This window comes from Macrotis lagotis, chromosome X, assembly GCF_037893015.1.
Source record: "Macrotis lagotis isolate mMagLag1 chromosome X, bilby.v1.9.chrom.fasta, whole genome shotgun sequence".
Lineage (NCBI taxonomy): Eukaryota > Metazoa > Chordata > Mammalia > Peramelemorphia > Peramelidae > Macrotis > Macrotis lagotis.
Window position 1 is genome coordinate 291,010,227 of NC_133666.1, and position 20,427 is coordinate 291,030,653.

The 20,427-nt window shown below is 34.6% G+C and overlaps 1 protein-coding gene and 1 long non-coding RNA gene across 5 annotated transcripts in view; one reads left to right on the forward strand and one right to left on the reverse strand.

Moving 5' to 3' along the window:
- Positions 1–20,427, forward strand: part of NPR3 (natriuretic peptide receptor 3) — an 89,315-nt gene that overhangs the window by 55,422 nt on the left and 13,466 nt on the right. For 3 of the 4 annotated variants that reach the window (XM_074208101.1, XM_074208102.1, XM_074208099.1), the window contains exons 5-7: positions 11,993–12,087; positions 15,845–15,980; positions 18,590–18,677. In XM_074208101.1, the coding sequence (XP_074064202.1) occupies positions 11,993–12,087; positions 15,845–15,980; positions 18,590–18,677 (319 nt within the window). The remainder of the gene's footprint in view (positions 1–11,992; positions 12,088–15,844; positions 15,981–18,589; positions 18,678–20,427) is intronic. The other variant, XM_074208100.1, reaches the window with a different exon arrangement.
- Positions 15,797–20,427, reverse strand: part of LOC141503019 (uncharacterized) — a 134,649-nt gene continuing 130,018 nt past the window's right edge. Inside the window, exon 6 of the long non-coding RNA XR_012472742.1 lies at positions 15,797–16,031. This is a non-coding gene — a long non-coding RNA (uncharacterized LOC141503019). The remainder of the gene's footprint in view (positions 16,032–20,427) is intronic.

Sequence of the window (20,427 nt, forward strand, 5' to 3'; positions counted from 1 at the left end):
CAGAAACTGAAGCATAACATTTTCTTTAACATTGCTTTTATAGTTGGTCTTCAATATAGTAAATCATGAAGTACACTTTTGCTTCATTCATTCAGGTTCTCAGAAATGTTTTTGGTCAAGTAATTAAAATCACATCTTAAAATACAAGCAATACATAACTCTGCATATAAAAATAGATTTTAATAATATTTCTTATTTTTATATTATCTGTATTTTTCTATGTATCTCTTCCCTTTCTCCCAGAGAACCATCCCTGTAACAAAAATAACAACAAAAATTATTGAAAAAAGAAGGGGGGGATTAGCAATTCCAACCAACTCATTGAAAAAAATCTCTGATACTGTATACAATATTACACATCTTTGGATCCTCAGCTCTGTAAAAGAGTTGGGGGAAAGTTTTTTCTTATATCTATCTCTTCTTTGGGGTCAAGCTTGGTCTTTATAATTTTGTAATTTTAGTTTTCATTCTTTTTTGTGTGGTGGTTATTTTTCTCCATTTAAGTTGTTGTGCATTTTTTCCCATCTCTGCTTACTTCACTTTGATTCCATTTTATATGCCTGTTTTGCTTCTCATATTAGTTATGTTCATTATTTCTTAGAGCATGGAAATATTTAATGAAATTTTTGTATCATGATTTGTTGTCATTCCCCAAATTATAGGTATCTACTTTATTTTCTAGTTCTTAGCTAAAACAACAACAAAAGAAATTATAAATGTTTTTATATAAATGGAGTTTTTCTGTTATCAATGACTTTCTTGGAGTTTATACCTAGAAATGGAATCTTTCGGTCAAGGTCTATAGACATTTTAATAACTTAGTTTGCATTTTTTCCAAATTGTTTTCCAGTACAATACCAAAATACAGCTTCACTAATAATGAATTAGGGGACGACCTAGTTGTGTGACCTTGGGCAAGTCACTTAACCCAAATGCCTTGCAAAAACAAAAACAAAAAAATTGATTAATACACCTGTCTACCCACTGTTCTTCCAACATGAGCTATTCCCATCTTTGGTATCAATTTGCTGGGTAGGAGGTGAAACCTAAGTGATGTTTTGAGTAAACTTTTTTTTAAACTGATTGCAAAGTTTTTGCTCCAGATAGTTCTTGTGAGGAAAACAGGTCAACTGAGCTAATCTTTGCACAATATATAATTCTTTACTAGATCTATACTTGAAACATCTCTAGTTTAGGAGAATTTGTCTAGCCCTTGAGAGCCTAGAATCACTGGTCTGTCATAATGAAGCATCCAGTCAGGGATTGGGTAGAGAGAATTGTTAGGGCAGAAGCAGTATGGAAAGATAACAAATGGGCTGGACTTGATATAAAAAATTGTGAATCCTAGCTTTGACATTTAACTACCTGTTGGACTTGAGCCTCAGTTTTTCCATTTACAAATTTTGTCAGTTTTACAAAATAATAATAATGTATCAAGATTTGTGGTGTGGGGGCAGCTAGGTGGCTTCGGGGCAGCTAGGTGGCGTAGTGGATAAAGCACCGGCCCTGGAGTCAGGAGTACCTGGGTTCAAATCCGGTCTCAGACACTTAATAATTACCTAGCTGTGTGGCCTTGGGCAAGCCACTTAACCCCATTTGCCTTGCAAAAAAAAAAACCTAAAAAAAAAAGATTTGTGGTGTGATAAATATCGTTTAAGCTTTAAAGCACTAAAGAAATTTATTTTTACTTGCACAATTATGTACTATATTTTTTTATTTCCTTTATGCAAGGTAGGGTATAAGATATTGTTTAAAATACATTATAGCTCATTGGGCCACTGTTCTTTATTGAGTAGAAATAAAAAAAATATTTTTCTTAGGTTTGATGGATTTTATCTTTAAATGTTCTTATTATCGTCATCTCCCATCCAAAACACAAAAATTTTAATCTTTGTTGATTGCCTTGTCTTTGTTCTGAATGGTACAGTCAATTAGAGAAATGAATTGCAGACTGTATAAAGAATTGATTGAATGACATTGTCAAATAAGTCATTTTTCAGTCATTTTAAAGTGATGTCCAATTCTTTGTGTCCCCATCTGAGATTTTCTTGGCAGAGATGCTAGAGTGCCTTTGCCTTCTCCAGCTCATTTTACATATGAGAAACTGAGGTAAATAGGATTAAGTGACTTGCCCAGGATCACACATCTAATAAGTATCGGAAGCCAGATTTAAACACATGAAGATCAATCTTCCTGATTCCAAGTTCAGTTCTCTATCCACTGTACTATTTAGTTGCTCCTGTTCTGTATTGGATCTCACTGGGAGATTCATATGGAAAATGGTTGCCCTGTATAGTGTGTCTAAGCACATACTCTTCAATTCAGAACAATCATGGTTTCATCATTATAGGTATTTCTTTCTCAGTTAAAGTCGACAGTTCTTTTATCAACAAATCAATCAATAAGTATTTGTTAAGAGCCTACTATGCTGCAAATATTGTGCTAGGCAACAGGGATAAAAGTACAGAGTATGAAACAATTCCTATTCTATAAGCTTACATTAATATTATTACAATATTAAGTACTTATAAAATGTATGGCAGAAATATAAAGTTAATAAAAATATAAACAGAGTTGTTAAATACAAGGTAGCTTGCAAGTGTGAGCACTAATAGTTGGGAGAATCACTGAATTGTCTTTTAGGCAAACAAATTTTATCCAGTGGCTAATCTTCAATTAACAAGTTTTTATACATTTATCTAGTGTGATCTATAGGCCATAGGTCACATAATTCTTATCTAGGTGGGTTCTATCAGACTTTGCACTCTGTTATAATTTCCTTCTTAAAAATCATCCTATGATGTGGAATTGGAGATTAGCTGGAATAATAATATACATATTTGTGCATGTATATGTGTAAATATGCAATCCACACACACATATTTATGTAAACACATATATGCAGGCACAACTGTATGGTGCAGTGGGTGGGTAGACTGCCAAGCCTGGAGTTAGTAAAACTCTTCTTTCTGAGTTCAAATCTGACCTCAAGCATTTTATAGCTTTTGCTTCAATATTTTTTATTTGCAAAAGGAGTTGGAGAACAAAATAGCAACTCACTTAAGTATCTTTGCCATGAAAACTCCAAATGGGATCACAAGGAGTCAGACACAACTGAAAAATCACTGAATAACATGAACAACAAAGAGTATATTTTAAAAAAAAAACCCTTTACTTTCCATTGATTTCAATTTTAATTATTAGACAGGGATTTTAAATACTCAGTGTTGTAATATTGCTGTATAAATCATGGATTAGTAAAAAAAAAAAGCATACAGCTTACAGGTTGAGAAAAATGGGTTCTAGTCCTGACTCTATCATTAAATAGTTCTGTTGACTTGAGCAAGCCAATAGACTCCTCTGAGTCTCAGTCTCCACATTTATGAAATGAGGAGATTGGACTAAGTGCATAGACTCATAGTCAGAAGTAAACTCAAAGTCTACACCTGAAAATGAATCACCTCTAAAGGATATTTGTCAGGGAGACCTCTAGTCCACACAAGAATTTCTGCTTAAATCTTCACAATTTTAATTGAGAATTTTCCAGTTCTCTTGGTCCAACTTCTGCAAAATATTAAGTTTTTAGATCCCTCTTATATTTTCTATGAAACTTTTAAAATTCATTCTTTCACAATCCAGGGTCTATGTCAAACTCCTGTCCTGTTTCACAAACTTTATGATGGCATGATCCCTTATGTCCGAGGTCCCTGTTGTTTTTATCTCAATAACCAGCTCCTCCTTCCTGGTCAGTATTGGTTTCCAAATAGCCATTACTCTTATTACATTCTCCACCTCTTGAAGGATAACATTATCACAAATTTATCAACTGCTCTGCTGTTGACACTTCTACCCTCTGTGGCCCAGCAGAAAAAGTTCAGTCCCTCCTCTATATGACAAACCTTGAGATTCTTAAAGATGCTAATATCCCTGCTCCCCTTTATGTCTTCTCTTTTTCAAGCTAAATGTCCCTATTTGGTAATTAATCCTCATATGGCAGAGTTTCCAGGCCTCTCACTATTCCATTCACTCTACTTGATTATGCTCCAATTTGTTGATGTCCTTCCTAAAATGTGACACTTAAAACTGAACATAATACTCCAGATGTGTTCTGACCAGGGCAGAGTAAAGTATAATCCTACTCATTCTGAACATTTTGTCACTCTTAAATTAGGCTAAGGTCACATTAGTTTTTTTGGACACCATTTCACACTTTTGAAACAAACTGAGTTTAGAGTCTTTGAGAAACCCCAGCCCACCCCCCCCACCACGAACATACACAAATTGTTGTAGAGACATGAAATTTATTTTTCTGGATTTGTGATTTTTAAAGTCCAAGTGAGATACTTTTAATTTGCCTATTATTAATTTTACCATATAACTTTTATCCTTTTGTCCTAGTTTGGTGTCAGGATCTTTCTGGGTCCTGATTTTGTTATCAAACATATTATCTGTCCTTCCCATCTTCATGTCATCTGTAAATTTGCTAACTTTTCCATCTATATCATCATGTCATATTATTTATAAAACAATTAAACAGAACAAGGATGAAAGAGAAAATCCTATGGCACCTACATATTGATATTGATCAAACTCAGTTCTCTTTGAGTTGCAAATCAGCCTAATTATACTATAGTCCAGCTCATAAAATTCTACAGAAAGGATATAGAAAGATATTTTGCCAGATGCCTTCTAAAATACAGGTTCAGTATGTTTGATGGAATTTCCATGATCTGCCTTATAGTAGAGAATATAGGCCATCTCTGTATTACAATTAAGCATTATTATTAAATTTCAATGGAGGAGATGGTTCTTATGGAGAGGCAGTGTGACAGTAACAAGTGGGCTATAGAAGGTATAAAAAGACCTGACCTTAAATCCATAGAAAAAAGAAAAGATATTTATCCTGCCACAAATCTTGACTTTTTCTTGATGAACTCTTGTTGGCTTATACTAATGTGGCGGTTATTTTCTGACTACTCATAAATTATCCCTCTAAATAATATGCTCTAGAATTTTACCAGGAATAAAAATAAAGCTTATTAGCCTATGGATTAAAGAATCTTTAATCTTTTCAAAATTTTGGACAACATTCAGTTAACTTTAATACAGTAGCCTTTATCATATTATGGCTATCTGATCCTAAGTAAATCACTTAAACTCAGCGTTTTCAGGATAACCCTTTTAAGTCTCTATGTTGTAGCACAATTACCAATCTGATTTGCTTTGATAGTGGACATTTTATCATTGAACATTAATTTCCTCAGACCTGGGAACTAGACTTATAAGTCTAGATTGTCTCCCATGCCCCACACAACCCACACACTTACCCCCAAAAGTATACTAACCCATTTTCCAGTGTCTTTGGTTTTTCAAAAACAGCATCTTGAGTCATATTCAAATAGTCTTTTTTGTTCACTAGAATCTATTTCTTCCAGGTCTTATCACTTGAATTTATTGTAAGCAGTTAGATATTCTCTTATCATCTCTCTTCTTACTTTATATTCCATTTTGCTTATTTTTTTGCTTCTATTAATCTTAAGATCATTTCCTTTTTTAGAGAAATCAGTAATAAAATAGTAGTTGATTCTGCCTCTTCCCATCAAGCTTTTATTAATCCATCAAATCCACAAATATTTAAATGTCTGCTACTAAACCAGTCATTGTGATAGGTTCTGTAGAGATAAAGACAGTTCTTGAAAACGAAAATCCCCTACTAGAAAAGAACTTATAATTGAGGAGATAATAACTACTTATATAAGCATATATAGAAGGAATATGAAGAGAATTAAATAGAAAGTAGTACAAGTAAACAAGGTAGTTGGATATGGAGTGACACTAGTAGTAGGGATCAAGAAAGATTTTATGTAGGAGGAAGGGCTTAAGCTGCCATGGGAGGAAGTCTCTGAGGCAGAGGTGATAAGGGAGAACATTCCAGACATGGAGGATGGCTGATATGTTGGCACAGATATGGGCAATGGTGGGATATATGTGAAAAACTAGATAGAAAGCCAACTTGAATTGCTCTCAGGAGAGGAATGTATAAAGAGGTTGGAAAGATTGAGACAAAAAAAACAAAAAAAAAGGAAAGATTGCAACAAGTTCTGTAGAAATTCAAAAATTAAGTAGAAGAATTTACATTTCATTTTAAAGGCACTTGGAAGCCATTGTAGTTTATTGAGTAGGGGAGTGATATGGTCAGATTTATGCTTTAGGAAAAATTATTTTCACATTATTGAATAGAATGAAATGAAATAGTGAGAAGTTCAAAGAAGGGAGATCAGTTTGGAGGTTATTGCAACAGTCTAGGGATGTTGAGGGACTAGACTAAAGTGAACAGAGAAAAAAAGGTGTAGGATTTGAGAGAAGTTTGAAAGAGGGTAGTTTTGAGGAAAAGGTAACAATTTTTATTTTGGTCTTCTTGAATTTAAGATGTCTTTAATACACTTGAAATGTTAATAGGCAATTGATAATGTGGATTTAAAATTGTGGAGAGTCTGAGTCTGGCTATATGGATATATGAGTCATTTTATAAAGATGATAATTAAATGAATTGTATATTTTTATGAGTAGAGAGGTGATACAGTGAATAAAGGCTCAAACCTAAAGTCAGGAAGACTTGAGTTCCACATTCAACCTCATCTTGGGCAAGTCACTTAACATAATTTGCCTCAGTTTCCTCATCTGTAAAATGAACTAAAGAAGGGAATGACAAACTACTCCAGTATCTTTTCCAAGAAAAACTAAAATGAGGTCATGAAAAGAGAGACTTGACTGAACAACATCATCTTTGTATCAATCTCATTCCTTCTTTCATTTTCTTTAACATTTAGCATCTGCTCTAGCATTTTTGACATCTTTCAGATATGTTACTCTTAGTATTTATCCTCAATTTTCTGACTTCTCTTCTCTCTGCTTTTTAAAATTTTTGTTAGTAAACGAGTTCCTTGATACTTGGATCTCTTTAGACAATCCCCTCTCCACTTTGAATGAATGTTAAGATAAAACTGATACTTGATATGTTTGCTAAGGACATGAAAAAAGAGATTTTTTAAAGTTATATAGGTAGCAATCAGAAAGCTCATTGCTTTCCTTCCCCAAACAACTCTTTTATCTAAGTTCTTTATTTACCATTCTTCCAGTCTCCAGGTTTTATAAATATTGTTATTTTTAATTCCTGACTTTCCACATATCCATATAATCAACGAGTTATCAAGTCTTCCTATTTTTATTTACACATATCTCACATCCAGTCTCTTATGTTAATTCTCATAGTTAGAATCTCTTAATTGCCAAATCTAATGGCCTTATTTCAATAGTCATCTTTCTTGATTTCTCTGTAGCCTTTGATACCATTGATTATCCTCTTTTGCTTGATACCATTTCCTCTCTAGGTTTCCTGGTTCTCTGAACTATTCCTCAGTCTTTTTTGCTGGATCTTTGTTCAAATCTTGCTAGTCAAAGGTGGAAGTCTCCCAGGGCTCTATCCTGGGTCCTCTTCTGTTTTTTCCTGTTTCATTTGGTGATCTTCTTAGTACCCATGGATTAAATTATAATGTCTTGGGGGAGGCTAGGTGGTACAGTGGATAGAGCACTAACCCTGGAATCAGGAGGACCTGAGTTCAAATCCAGCCTCAGACACTTAATAATTACCTAGCTGTGTGACCTTGGGCAAGTCATTTAACCCCACTGCCTTGCAAAAACCTAAAAAAATTTATAATCTCACTCTATCTCATCTTCTCCAGCAGATTTCCCCTTCTATTATTCTCATGGTCTTAGTTATCTTTCATCTTTGCTTGTCTACTAGCTGTTTCCCTAGTGAATACAAATATACCAATGATTCTCTCATTCTCAAAAATAAATCCATCCATCTTCACTATCCTTCTATATCTCTTCTCCCTTTCATGATTAAACTCCTCAAAAAGACCATTAGCACAGTGTTGTCACTTACTCTAACATTCTTCTTGATTCTATACAGTCTAATTTTTGACATTATTCAACTTCAACTGCTCCCTCCAAAGTTATTAAATTATCTCTTAATTGCTAAATCTAGTTGCCTTTTCTCATTCCTTATCATTTTTGGTTTCTATAGAATTTGATACTGTTAAATACTCTCTTCTCCTTTATAATCTGTTCTCTCTAGGTTTTTGTGACTGCTGTCTCTTGGATCCTTACCTTTCTAACTGCTCCTCTGTCTCTCTTTCTGGACCTTTATATAGATTATGGTCAGTAACTGTGGCTGTCCCACAAGGCTTTATGCCTTGGACCTTCCTCTTCTCTTCCCCTATACTATTTCACTTGATGGTCTTATAAGCTACCCTGGATCTACTTATCTCCAAGAATTGTTTTGAGGATTAAATAAGATAATTTTTGTAAAATGTTTAACACAGTTGAATCATATGAGTGCTATAGTAGTAGTAGTAGTACTAGTAGTAGTACTAGTAATTGTTTTTATTATTTATTATTATTAAGCAGTGGTCATCCCTAAGCAGAAGATTCTCAGTTCTACTTTTTCTTCTCTAAATTCTCTCTTTAACTTTAGTCTTGTATCCCTCTTTCAAAGCTTCTCTATTACTGTTGAGGATGTTGTCATTCTCTCAGTCACTTATGCCTGAAATTTAAATACTACCCTTGAATTCTAACTATCCTAAACAGTCAATTTTACTTTCATATGTTCCCTTTTACCCTCTGATATTCCCATCACCCTGATGTAGACTTTCCTCACTTCATGCTCCATACTCTACTCATCTGTTAAATGATTTCCCCTAATACATAAATCTGACTATATCACCCCCTAGTCAATAAACTTCAATGGTTCCTTATCACCTCTGGTATTTACTATAAAATGCTCTATTTGGCATTCAAAGCCCTTTACAACCCAAGCCCCTTCTACCTTTTCAATTTTCTTACACTTTATTTCCTGGCATTACTTTACCATCCAGGGATACTGACCTCCATGATCCTTACACAAGATACTCCCTCTCCAGATTCCTGGTATTTTTAGTAGCTGTTTCTCCCTTCTCATTTCTGCAAACTGGGTTCCTTCAAGTCCCAGCTAAAAACTTATCTTTTATGAGAAGCCTTTCCTGATTCTTCCTTAGTGCTAATGTATTCCCTTGATTCATTATCTCCAATTCATCATGTATATATCTTGTTTATACATCTTTGTTTTCATATTGTTCCCCCCTTAGCCTGCAAGCATCTTGAGAGTTTGTCATTTCATATCTGATTTTTTATTTCTGGTTTTAGACTTTTTTGACAAAGATATTGGAATGGTTTGCCATTTCCTCTCCAGCTTATTTTACAGATGAGGAAACTGAGGCAAATATGGCTCGCCCAAGGTCACACAGTTAGTATCTGACACCAGTTTTGAACTCATCTAGGTGAGTTTTTCTGACTCCAGACCTGGAGATCTATGTACTATGCCATCTAACTGGCTGCTCTTCTTGAGAATAGATACTATTTCTTGTTTTTTTTTGTATTTCCAGCCCTTAGCACATTGGCTAGTAAACAGTAGATGCTTAATAAATGTTTTAGACTGACTGACTTCATTGTCACATAGACATGTTTACCAGTAAGGTATATGTGTGTATATATAAACACATGTGTAAAATATTCATGATATTCTCATAGTAATATATTAATATAGTAATAATAATACAGAATGATATATTATACAATTATATTATTCATGATACATATGCAACATATCTTAATATTTATTTGTTTATATATTGCATTAAGGAACTAGCTTAAGTTGACATAGCTTCTGTGGAACATTTTTCCCATTCTTAGCAATTACTTGCTTCTTTGTGTGATCATATTTCAGTCTCTTGATAGTGATCTTTTTCAAGAGCAAGAGCTGTGAAATGTTAATCCCACTATCAATGAGTTCTTTAAGGAAGAAGCAGGCTACCATGATGATTGGACCATCACAACCTGGAAACAGGGCACAATCTAAGTACTCCCTTGGGCTATCTTTTTATATCCATTTTATAGTCCAAGCTATGCTAGCAGAATGAGATAAAGTAATGATGACTTTTTCTACAGTTCAAACTGGAAGTGTAAAAATTATATGTCCTTAAGAATGTAATTGTGGCCAAAGTTAAATTTTTGTCTTGAATCTATTTGCCACTTTGCTTTGCTGAAATTTTTGAGCCTTTTGTACATATCTGTGGAACATTTATAAAGGTATATGACAAACCGCAGGGAGTATATGTGAAAAGAAACTCTGCATCCTTTAAGTGACCATTATGTTATCAAGGAGGTGGAAAACCAAGAAATTAGTTAACAAATTTGGACTGCACAGCAAAGAGTATGACTAGTTTCTTAAAGCTTTTGATAAGGGAGTGGAGATAAAAGTTGAATTTCATCTCTATGTGAAAGGTCAGAGTAAGGAAGAACTAGAAATTCATCTCGGTTCTTGAGAGAGTTCATTTCGAGCAAATAAAAGTGAAGGGCAATGTAACTAATATCATGATCTTGGTAGATCTCAACCTTATACAATAAACTCAGGTGAATTCTTAATTCACCAATCTGAAAGGCTGTGAGTTTTCCCTTAGTGGTCTCACCTTATTTCTTGGCAAATCATTTAGAACCCTTAATGTGGCCTAGGGTTAACTGATTCTTCTTTATGGTGTATGTATCTTTAAATGAATGCAGCATATTTACCAGTATATCAATAGGGTGCATCTGTGCTTTGATATTTTGAATGGTAAAAAAATACAGTGAGGTATAAAGAATACATTTTTGAGTGCTTGGGTAATCATTTAAAAGGCATGAAATTGGGGTCTCATAAATCTTCAAAACCTTCAGTGGTTACCTATTTATTAAAAAATTAGTTACAAATTCCTTATATGACTTTAGAGACTCTCAATAGCATGGCTCTAAATCTACATTTCCAAGTCCTGTCTCCCATTCCCCCCTTTTATATACTTTTTGTTTCAACCAAACCGGACTACTTATTGTTCTTAGTTCATAGTCTGTACTTACTTGCTTCCATGTGGAATCTCTACCCATCCTTTGAGATGCTGTTCAGATGTCACCTCTTTTGTGAAACTCTCTAATCTTCACAGTTCTAGTTGGAAAAGTTTATTTTAGAAAAAAGGGATAGAAAATATGATTTCTCGCTTTTTAAAATTCTTACATTAGTATTTGTATATTTCTTATGCATTTATCATATTCTAATATGTTTTATATTTACTTAGGTGCCACTATCTCTACATGAGAGTGAGTGAAATATAGTGGCTACTGAGCTGAACTTGAAGCCAGAAAGACTCTGGCAAGTTGCCTTTTCAGAGATCCCAGGTATCTAACTGAGACTACAAGTTGAGGATAAGATCCTAACATGAACTGGTAGAGGGAGATTCTTCTCAGGAAATCCCTATATCAATGAAACCATAGACTCACTCTTATTTTCTGTAAAATATTATCATAACATCTTTGAAAACAAGAAACAATTTTAAAATTCTATGAATTCTATATAATGCACAGTACCTTGAACATATCAGATGTTTAGTAAATATTTTTAAATGAATGAATATCAAAAATTTTATTTCATAAAACTTCAAGTCATAGGATCCAACTCACCATGACTCATTTAGTAAACAGTGACGTATTGTATTGGAGACCCAGAAATATTTACCTTCTTCTTTGGTTTTGTACTAACACTGACCTCAAAGAATCACCTTTTCAATATAATTCTCAGTTGGTACTCTTCATTTCTGGAATAATTCCTCTCCCTACCCCCCCACGTATATTTCCAAATTAAGGTCACATTTCTTTTTCTTTTTAAATAGAAAAATGTTAAGAATTCAGGAATGTAGACACAGTTGAAATTAAAATTTCTTTACAAATGCCAACAAAAACACCTAGGAGACTGATGAGATTTTCTCTGGTATTAGTTTGTTATATTATAAAAATATGTCTATTTATTTTCTTTGGGAGAGAATTACTTGAAGGAACTGACTTCTAAATTTTGATATGTCATCTCCAGGTATTGCAGGACAGGTATCCATTGATGCAAATGGAGACAGATATGGTGATTTCTCTGTGGTTGCAATGACTGATACAGAAGCAGGTACCCAAGAGGTAAGCATGTGAGTCTTATAGAATCTTGAATAATGTCAAGCAAACTAAATAAATTTCTGTCCTTTTTGATGAAAAAGGTTTTCTTAAATGATTGCCAAATATAAGGTCTGTTAACTGGATTACTATTTCATCACACCACTACTCCCATATGATCACAAATAAGACCTTGGTTCTTATATGTAAGGTGTACTAGACAAGAAAAGTATTATCGAACTATGCATATTTTTTTTCACTAAACTTTGAGGACTCTCCCAGTAATGCACTAAAAGACAAACTGTTTGAATAGTGGGATAAACATTACCTTTTGAGTTGTTGGAGACAATAAATAATTTCCATTAAGTGACTTGAAATAGAGCTGCAGAGGGCAGGAAACTTACATGAAGAAATAGAAATTGTGGATTTCTTCAGTATTTTATAGGTTAAATTGTGAAAGTAAGGAGTTGAAAGATGAGGAGAAATCTCTATGTCCCTCCTAATCCCTCTCAGGTGAGAAGAAAGTCTAATTAATATGTATTTTTTGGGGAGCTCAAATCCATAGAATATCCCTAAACTGGGATTTGAATGGATGAGAAAGTGGGTAGTTTCAATTTAAGGTCGAGATGAAACTTGGATTCAAATAGAAAAGGATACAGTTTCTCCAGGACCAAAGTTGCTTTGAGAGACAGCTAAAGAGACAGGCTGGCATGGAGGAGTACACACAGGGGAGGGGATTCCAAAGGTTATGGATAAAGAAGAACCAGCTGACTTGAAGAACCATGAAAGTTGTCATGGAATCCTTCTTTATAAAAGGAGCCATTTATATAAAGAGTTTTTTTGGCAGTATTTGGCTTCAACATAGCCTTGAGAATTCTTTATTTGGAAATGATCGATTCTCTTATCCTGATGAGTATGAATTACAATATAAAATGCCAGATCTTGTGAATGAATCATCTTTTAAAAAATGGCTAAAACAATTGAGAGAATGCCCATTGATTGGGGGAAGGCTGAACAAATTGTGATATATGATAGTGAAGGAATATTATTGTGCTGTAAACTATGATGAGGGGGATGGTTTCAGGAAAAAAAATCAGTTAAGACTTACATGAACTGATGCAAAATGAAATAAGAAGAACCAGGAAAACATTGTATACACAAACAGCAATAGTGGAAGAATGATCAACTGTGAAAGTTTAATGTGATCAAATTAATGATCCAAGACAATTCCAAAGGACTCATGAAGAAAAATTCTATCTATCTTTTGAGAGAGAACTGATGAACCCTGAATGCAGATCGAAGCATATTTCTTTTACTTTCTTAATTTTTCTTGCTTTTGTTTGCAACATGGATAATAGGGAATTTGCATGATTGCAGTGTATAATTGATATATGGTTTGTTTTTTCAGTGAGTGAGAGGAGAGAAATTGGAACCTAAAATTTTTTTAAATGAATGCTAAAAATAAATAGAAACTTTTAAAAAATGACAACCAAAAAGGATATATGTGTATATATATATATATATATATATATATATATATACACACACATATATATATATATATATATATATATATTTTAAAATGCATGAATTAAATAAGTTTATTTTCTGGTGAATGAACTGGTGATCTTTTAGGTTAACACATTCTTTAGATACACATGTCATGGACTATTTTTGGAGAGATAATTTTTCAAATTGAAAATTTGCATCCAGAGTCAACATGCCATACATGCAAGCTTCTGATACTGCCACCTTTTATTTCCTTATACCTGAACTATTACAATAGCCCAGTGGTAGGTTTTTAAGTCTTTGCCCACTCTACTTGATTCTCCATTCAACTGTCAAAGTGATTTTCTTAAAAGTTCAGGTCCAACTGTGTCATGTCTCCTACTCAATGAACTCTAGTCTTTCCCTACCACCTCCAAGATCATATATAAAACTCTCTTTTTGGCATTCAAAACCCTTAATAACCTGCTTCCAACCTTCTCCAGTCTATGTGACTCTGGAAAAGTCACTTAACCTCTGTTTGCCTCTGTTTTCTGTCTATAAAATGAAGATAATCATAGCATTTACTTTGTGGGATTGTTGTGAGGATCAGATGAGGAGGCAAATAGTAGCTATGTTATGTTGTATCAGCTATCATTATTATTTTTTGACACCTTATACTCCCCAACCACTCTTTGATCTAGTACTCTTTGGTCTAATAACATTGGCCTTTTACTGATCTTTCAGCAAGACATCCCCATCTCCCAAGACCAAGCATTTTTTGGAACGATTTTATTTTGAATTTTACAATTTTTCCCCCAATCTTGCTTCCCTCCCTCCCACCTCCCACAGAAGGTACTCTGTTAGTCTTTACATTGTTTCCGTGGTATGCACTGACTTAAGTTAATTGTAATGAGAGAGAAATCATATCCTTAAGGAAAAAACATAAAGTATGAGATATAGCAGAATTATATAATAAGATAACTTATTTTTTAAAACTAAAGGTAATAATCTTTGGTATTTGTTCAAACTCCACAATTCTTTCTCAGGATACAGATGGCATTCTCCATTGCAGATACCCCCAAATTTCCCGATTGTTGCCCTATTGGTATGAGCAAGTCCATTAATGTTGATCGTCACTCCCATGTTGCTGTTAGGGTGTACAGTGTTCTTCTGGTTCTGCTCATCTCACTCAACATCAGTTCATGCAAATCCTTCCAGGCTTCCCTGAATTCCCATCCCTTATGGTTTCTAACAGAATAGTGTTCTATCACATACATATACCACAGTTTATGAAGCCATTCCCCAATTGATGGACATCCCCTCAATTTCTAATTCTTTGCCACCACAAACAGAGCTGCTATGAATATTTTTGTACAGGTGATGTTTTTACCCTTTTTTCATCATCTCTGTCTTTGTTAATTGGGGAATGGCTTGCCTTTAAAAAATTTGACTCAGTTCTCTGTATATTTTAGAAACGAGTCCTTTGTTAGAAATACTAATCATAAAAATTGTTTCCAAACTTACTACATTTCTTTTGGTCTTGGTTACAATGGGGTTTTGTCTGTGCAAAAGCTTTTTAATTTAATATAATCAAAATTTTCTAGTTTATTTTTAATGGTGTTCTCCATCTCTTCCTTGAAGACCAAGCATTTTTGCTGGTTGTCCTCCATGCCTAGAATGTACTACTTCCTCATCTCTGCCTGTTGACTTCCTCAGCTAAAATGCTACCTTCTACAAAAAGTCTCTTAATCCCTTGAGTTGCTAGTTCCTTCCTTTATTTCATATTTTTTCTTTGTCCTGCATAGAGCTTGTTTGCACTTAGTTGTTTGTTGTTTGTGGTGGCCTAGGAATCAGGAGGATTCTGAGTTCATATTTGACCTCAGACAATGGACACTTACTAGCTGTGTGACCTTGGGCAAGTCACTTAATCTTGATTACTTCACATCCAGGACCATCTCCAGTCATGCTGATCCATATTTGGCCATTGGACTCAGATGTCTCTAGAGAAAAAAGTGAGGCTGGTGACTTGGCACAGCCTTCTCTCACTCAAATCCAATTCACATGCTTGTCATGGCATCACCTCCCTTGATATCATAGTCTTCTTTGAGAACAAAGGGAAAAACATCACATCATCTCCCCCATTAGATTGTGAATTTCTCAAGGGTAGGAACTATCCTTTGCCTTTCTTTGTATCCCCAGTATTGAGCACAGTCTTCATTTAGTAGGTTCTTCATAAATGTTTATTGACTAGGAACAAATTATTTTTTATTTTACTTTCTTTTTTGTCTTTCTTTAGGTGATTGGTGATTACTTTGGAAAACTGGGTCGTTTTGAAATGAGACCAAATGTAAAGTATTCTGGGGGACCTTTATTATTGAGAATAGATGAAACCAGAATTATGGAGCACACAAACTCTTCTCCTTGTAAATCACGTAAGTTTAGTGAGTTAACTTGTCATTTTCCTCTCTCTACACCTCTCCCCTCTGAAACAACAAATCAGAGAGAAAAACTGTCATCAACTTAAAGCATTCATTAAACCATCCATAGGATCCTGGCACCAATAGGAGTACATGTATTCATAAAACAAACTGCATGTGTGATTCTTGTACTCTATATATTACATAGCTGTATTTCCCTTTTTGACTGGCAGTAATATAAAATTTAAAACTATGGTATTTTTCTTTTATTTAAAAGGCACAGGAATATTTGTGACAGTTGCTGGCTTAGTATATGAATGATTTATACTGAGAGCTCTTAATCAGAGGTAGATACAGATTCATTATTTTAAGTTCTTGGTATTTTGGGGTGTTTTAAGTATATTTAAGTGTTCTGGTATTTTGATATTTAAGCACATGATATTTAGTTTCCCTTTTGAGAGGAAGTTCTAAATTTTAGAAAGATCCATCTCTTCCAACCAGAAGTCATGCAGATTTTTGGAGAGTAGAATTGAGTTTTTTCCCTGATTACTGAGAACTAGGTGTCAAAATAATGGAAAATACCTGAAACTTTCTGTATCTGCTTCAGAGTTAAAATTTTGTAACAGAGAAAAATACTCTCCCCAAAATTATGCAGATGATAAAATATTCAAAAGTTTTGTTAAAGTTTTTTTTTGCTAAATCAGGACTGAGTTAACTGATCATTCCTAGCTTTCCTAGATATATAATTTTTTTTCTTTTAGACTCTAAAGATCATAAGATAACAGATTTAGAGCAGTTAATTATGTACCAGAGTGCCTCAGGCAAGGACAGAGAGAGGTCAGAAATCCTCTATGGGACTTAAGATCTGACCTAGTTTATGGGTGGGGAGGAAAACCTGGTCCCGGTCTTTTTCAGTGCCAGTGAGAGTGGGCATCTTGATACCTAGGAAGCACCCACCTTGCTCTTTGAATATTGGCCAGCAAGGAAGGGAGCCCTTTGGATGAGGCAGGACCTGGAAAGGAAGACTGCCCCTACCTTCCTTATACTTCTGTCTCCTTAATTATGGTGATCTTTTCTTTCCCCAATTTTGCCCTCTTTGTCTTCTCAGACTTTCCTGTGAGGCATAGTACTAGAGAGAGAACTAGGTTTAAATATGTGATAGATCACTTCATGATATCATATAGACTATATTGGATCCCTGGATCCTGCATAAGAGAGCAATTGGATGGCCTGGAAAGGGAGAGAAGACTATTCCTCAGAACCAAGGAGTTCTTAGTAGAAGCCATTGATCTATCTCTCAATGCAACCTGCTTCTCAGGTGGAAGAGAATTTTAAATGGGGCTAAAAAGAAGAGAAAGAAACCCCTTTAGCCTCTGCTTGAAGGACATGCCTTCCTGATGAGCTTTTGTCTCCAAATTCAGGGATTTTTCTTTCCTTGAAATGATTTTTCCTTCCAAGATGCTCAAACTTTTCGCAGGAGTGGAGTCTGAGTTGTAGTGAACTTAGGGTCAGATTTCTCCTAGGAGGACCAAGATGTCATTCCTCACCCCTCAACCTGCTCAACTGTTTATCAATGTAGGACATCAGGGTCCACTCCAATGGAAAGGCTAATGTACCTGTACTCCTTATGAAGTTCAGATTTTACTCATCCTGCCTGAAGTATCAATGGAGTAGGGGACAGGAAACTTGTATTCTACTCCTTACTCTGACAATAATTCTGGGAATCTGTATTTACTGACATTTAATGCATATACTGAAAAATTTTATAATGAACTCAAAGTCAGTTTTGGTTAGTTCCAGAATAAGCTTTGCAGTCATTTATTATATACCTACCTCAAGGTAATCAAAATTCTCAAATGGCAAATATGAAGGAACAACTGACCATAGCACTTAGGTATAATTAGTTGAAATAAGAAAGTATCAAATTCTTTGTTGTGTCTGGTGAGGGAAATCTTTTGATTTCCTGAAGTCTCTTTACATTCTCCCAACTGAGGATGTTCTTCATCCTGCTTGTTTTATGTGTAAAATTTTCTAATTATGATCTGTGAGATCCTCAGCAAAGCATTTAATTTCTATGTATGGAAATTGGACTTAATCTATCAAGTCATAAACATAAGCATAAACATAAAGAATTTTCTATGCTGATGAAATCAGATCTTTTGTGCATTCCCATAATTTTTTTTTATTTTTTCAGGTTTTTGCAAGGCAATGGGGTTAAGTGACTTACCCAAGGTCACACAGCTAGGTAATTAGTAAGTGTCTGAGGCTGATTTGAACTCAGGTCCTTCTAACTCCAGGGCCAGTGCTCTATCCACTATGCCACCTAGCTTCATAAATTGTTAAAAGTAGAAGGTTTTCATGTCAAAGATTTTGTAGATCAATAAAACATACTTCAGCTGACATTTGGGAAAATTAGTCATAGATCACTATGTCCTTTGTTATCCTTTTCTGTTGATACCATCTTAGAAAAAATGTGTAATTTTCCCTAGAAAAGCTTTCCAAAGAGGGAAGAAAAAGATTGACTTAGAATGAAGAATGGGGAAAGACTTTGCAATGAGAGGGAAAATGAAAGTCAACCTAAGTATTTCCCAGATTAAACTCTAAGCCTTTCATTCTTCTTCAAGCAGGTGGTCTAGAAGAATCAGCAGTCACAGGAATTGTTGTGGGTGCCTTACTAGGAGCTGGCTTGTTAATGGCCTTCTACTTTTTCAGGTTAGTATCTTTTAAATACTCTTTTTCAGATCCTTTAAAATGGCCTCTTTTTTGTTGTTCACATCCCTTTTCTTTTGTGTATAATTCCTCTTTGTCTAGTTGACCATTTCTTTTTTTTTTTCTCTAGGAGTCTAAGTACTTATAGACCCTAGTTTGCAGTTGGTTAGCTCAGCTGATTAGATAATAATATTAAAGAGGACAATAGAATCATATATTCAACCCAATATAATAATTATAAGAACTATTAGATTTTAAGTAGAGATTTAGTGTGTGCAAAGCCCTTTGTAGACATTATGTAAGATGCTGATCAATTAGCCATTGTGTCATCTGGCTGCACATATTCTAACCCTAATTTTGTCTAACCTTAGACACATATGCACCATTTGTCACAAGACTGACCAAGTATGAGAGTGCACAGACCAGTAGAAATTCATCACCACTGATAGAGAAGACAAGCCCCAACTGTGGCTCAATAGTCACGAATATTTTTAATAATAAACTTGAGTTACAAAGTTAAAGCTGTTTCTTATATCTGGATCTCCCAGAACATTACTTTATTGCTTTGTGATTCTTTCCTTCTCTATTTTTTAAAAGTAATACAATACTACTAAATAATTGTAGAATCATTAATAGCAGTGTCGCCTGTAGTTTTGGTAATATTATAAAGCTAAAAGTCTAACCTCTTTATTCCACCAATGGATGAAATTAAACTTTAGGAAAAAGGAAAGTTATTTACCAGAGGTCACAGAACCTAGTTTGTGAGGAAGTTAGGATACTAACCCAGGTCTCCTAGCTTTCTGGTCCAGTGAGCTTCCTATCACATCTCCCTGTCCAACAGGGCATTTGATGGGCAATGTGCTTCTTCAGACAGTCTTACTATACATGAGAGAATTCAGGGTTAAAGCCATTCTGGATCAGAGAGAATGCTACGAAGGAAAGAAATTAATCCCTAATCTTCCTTCCAAATATATAAACTACAAATGAATCATTCAGTTGCACTTTTGAGAAGTATTCCTGTAAACTTGTCTTGCTTTTACCCTGTTCATCGATTAGTTTCTTAAAACTATCCAGGGAGTGAGGGCAGCTAGGTGGTGCAGTGGATAGAGCACTGGCCCTAGAGTCAGGAGGACCTGAGTTCAAATCTAGCCTTAGACATTTAATAATTACCTAGCTATGTGACCTTGGGCAAGTCACTTAACCTCATTGCCTTGCAAAAACAAAAACAAAAAACCACCCAGGAATTGAGGAGGCCCAATCAATGGAGAATCCATCTGGAGAGATAGTAGGCATAAGCTTACTGGTTTCTAGCCTCTACTTCCAGGTGTCATGAGAAACTATCAACAGGGTTGCTACTTGTACACATAAATGATACTTCTGGTTGTGTGTATATGTGTGTGTGTGTGTGTGTGTGTGTGTGTGTGTGTGTGTGTGTGTATGTGTGTTCATTGTGGTCTGTGCCAAGGATCTGGAAAGGCCTAATATTCAACATTCCACTTTGTGTCCTGAAGATTTATAAAGTTGAATATTAACTTATGTATGAGATTACTGGTAGAAAATGAAAGAGCTCATTATCCCTTCCTTGATTCTTTTGGTAATTCTTTAGTCTATCATGGTTCTGGAAAAGCTAGAATCTCCTAATTCTTCAGGAATGGTTAACATTTTTTAGTGTCACTTTGTGGGAATAATTTTTTTCTCCCAGTTTGTTCAAGGACTATGCAAGAACTTTGATCATGTATGTAACAGTGGTTTG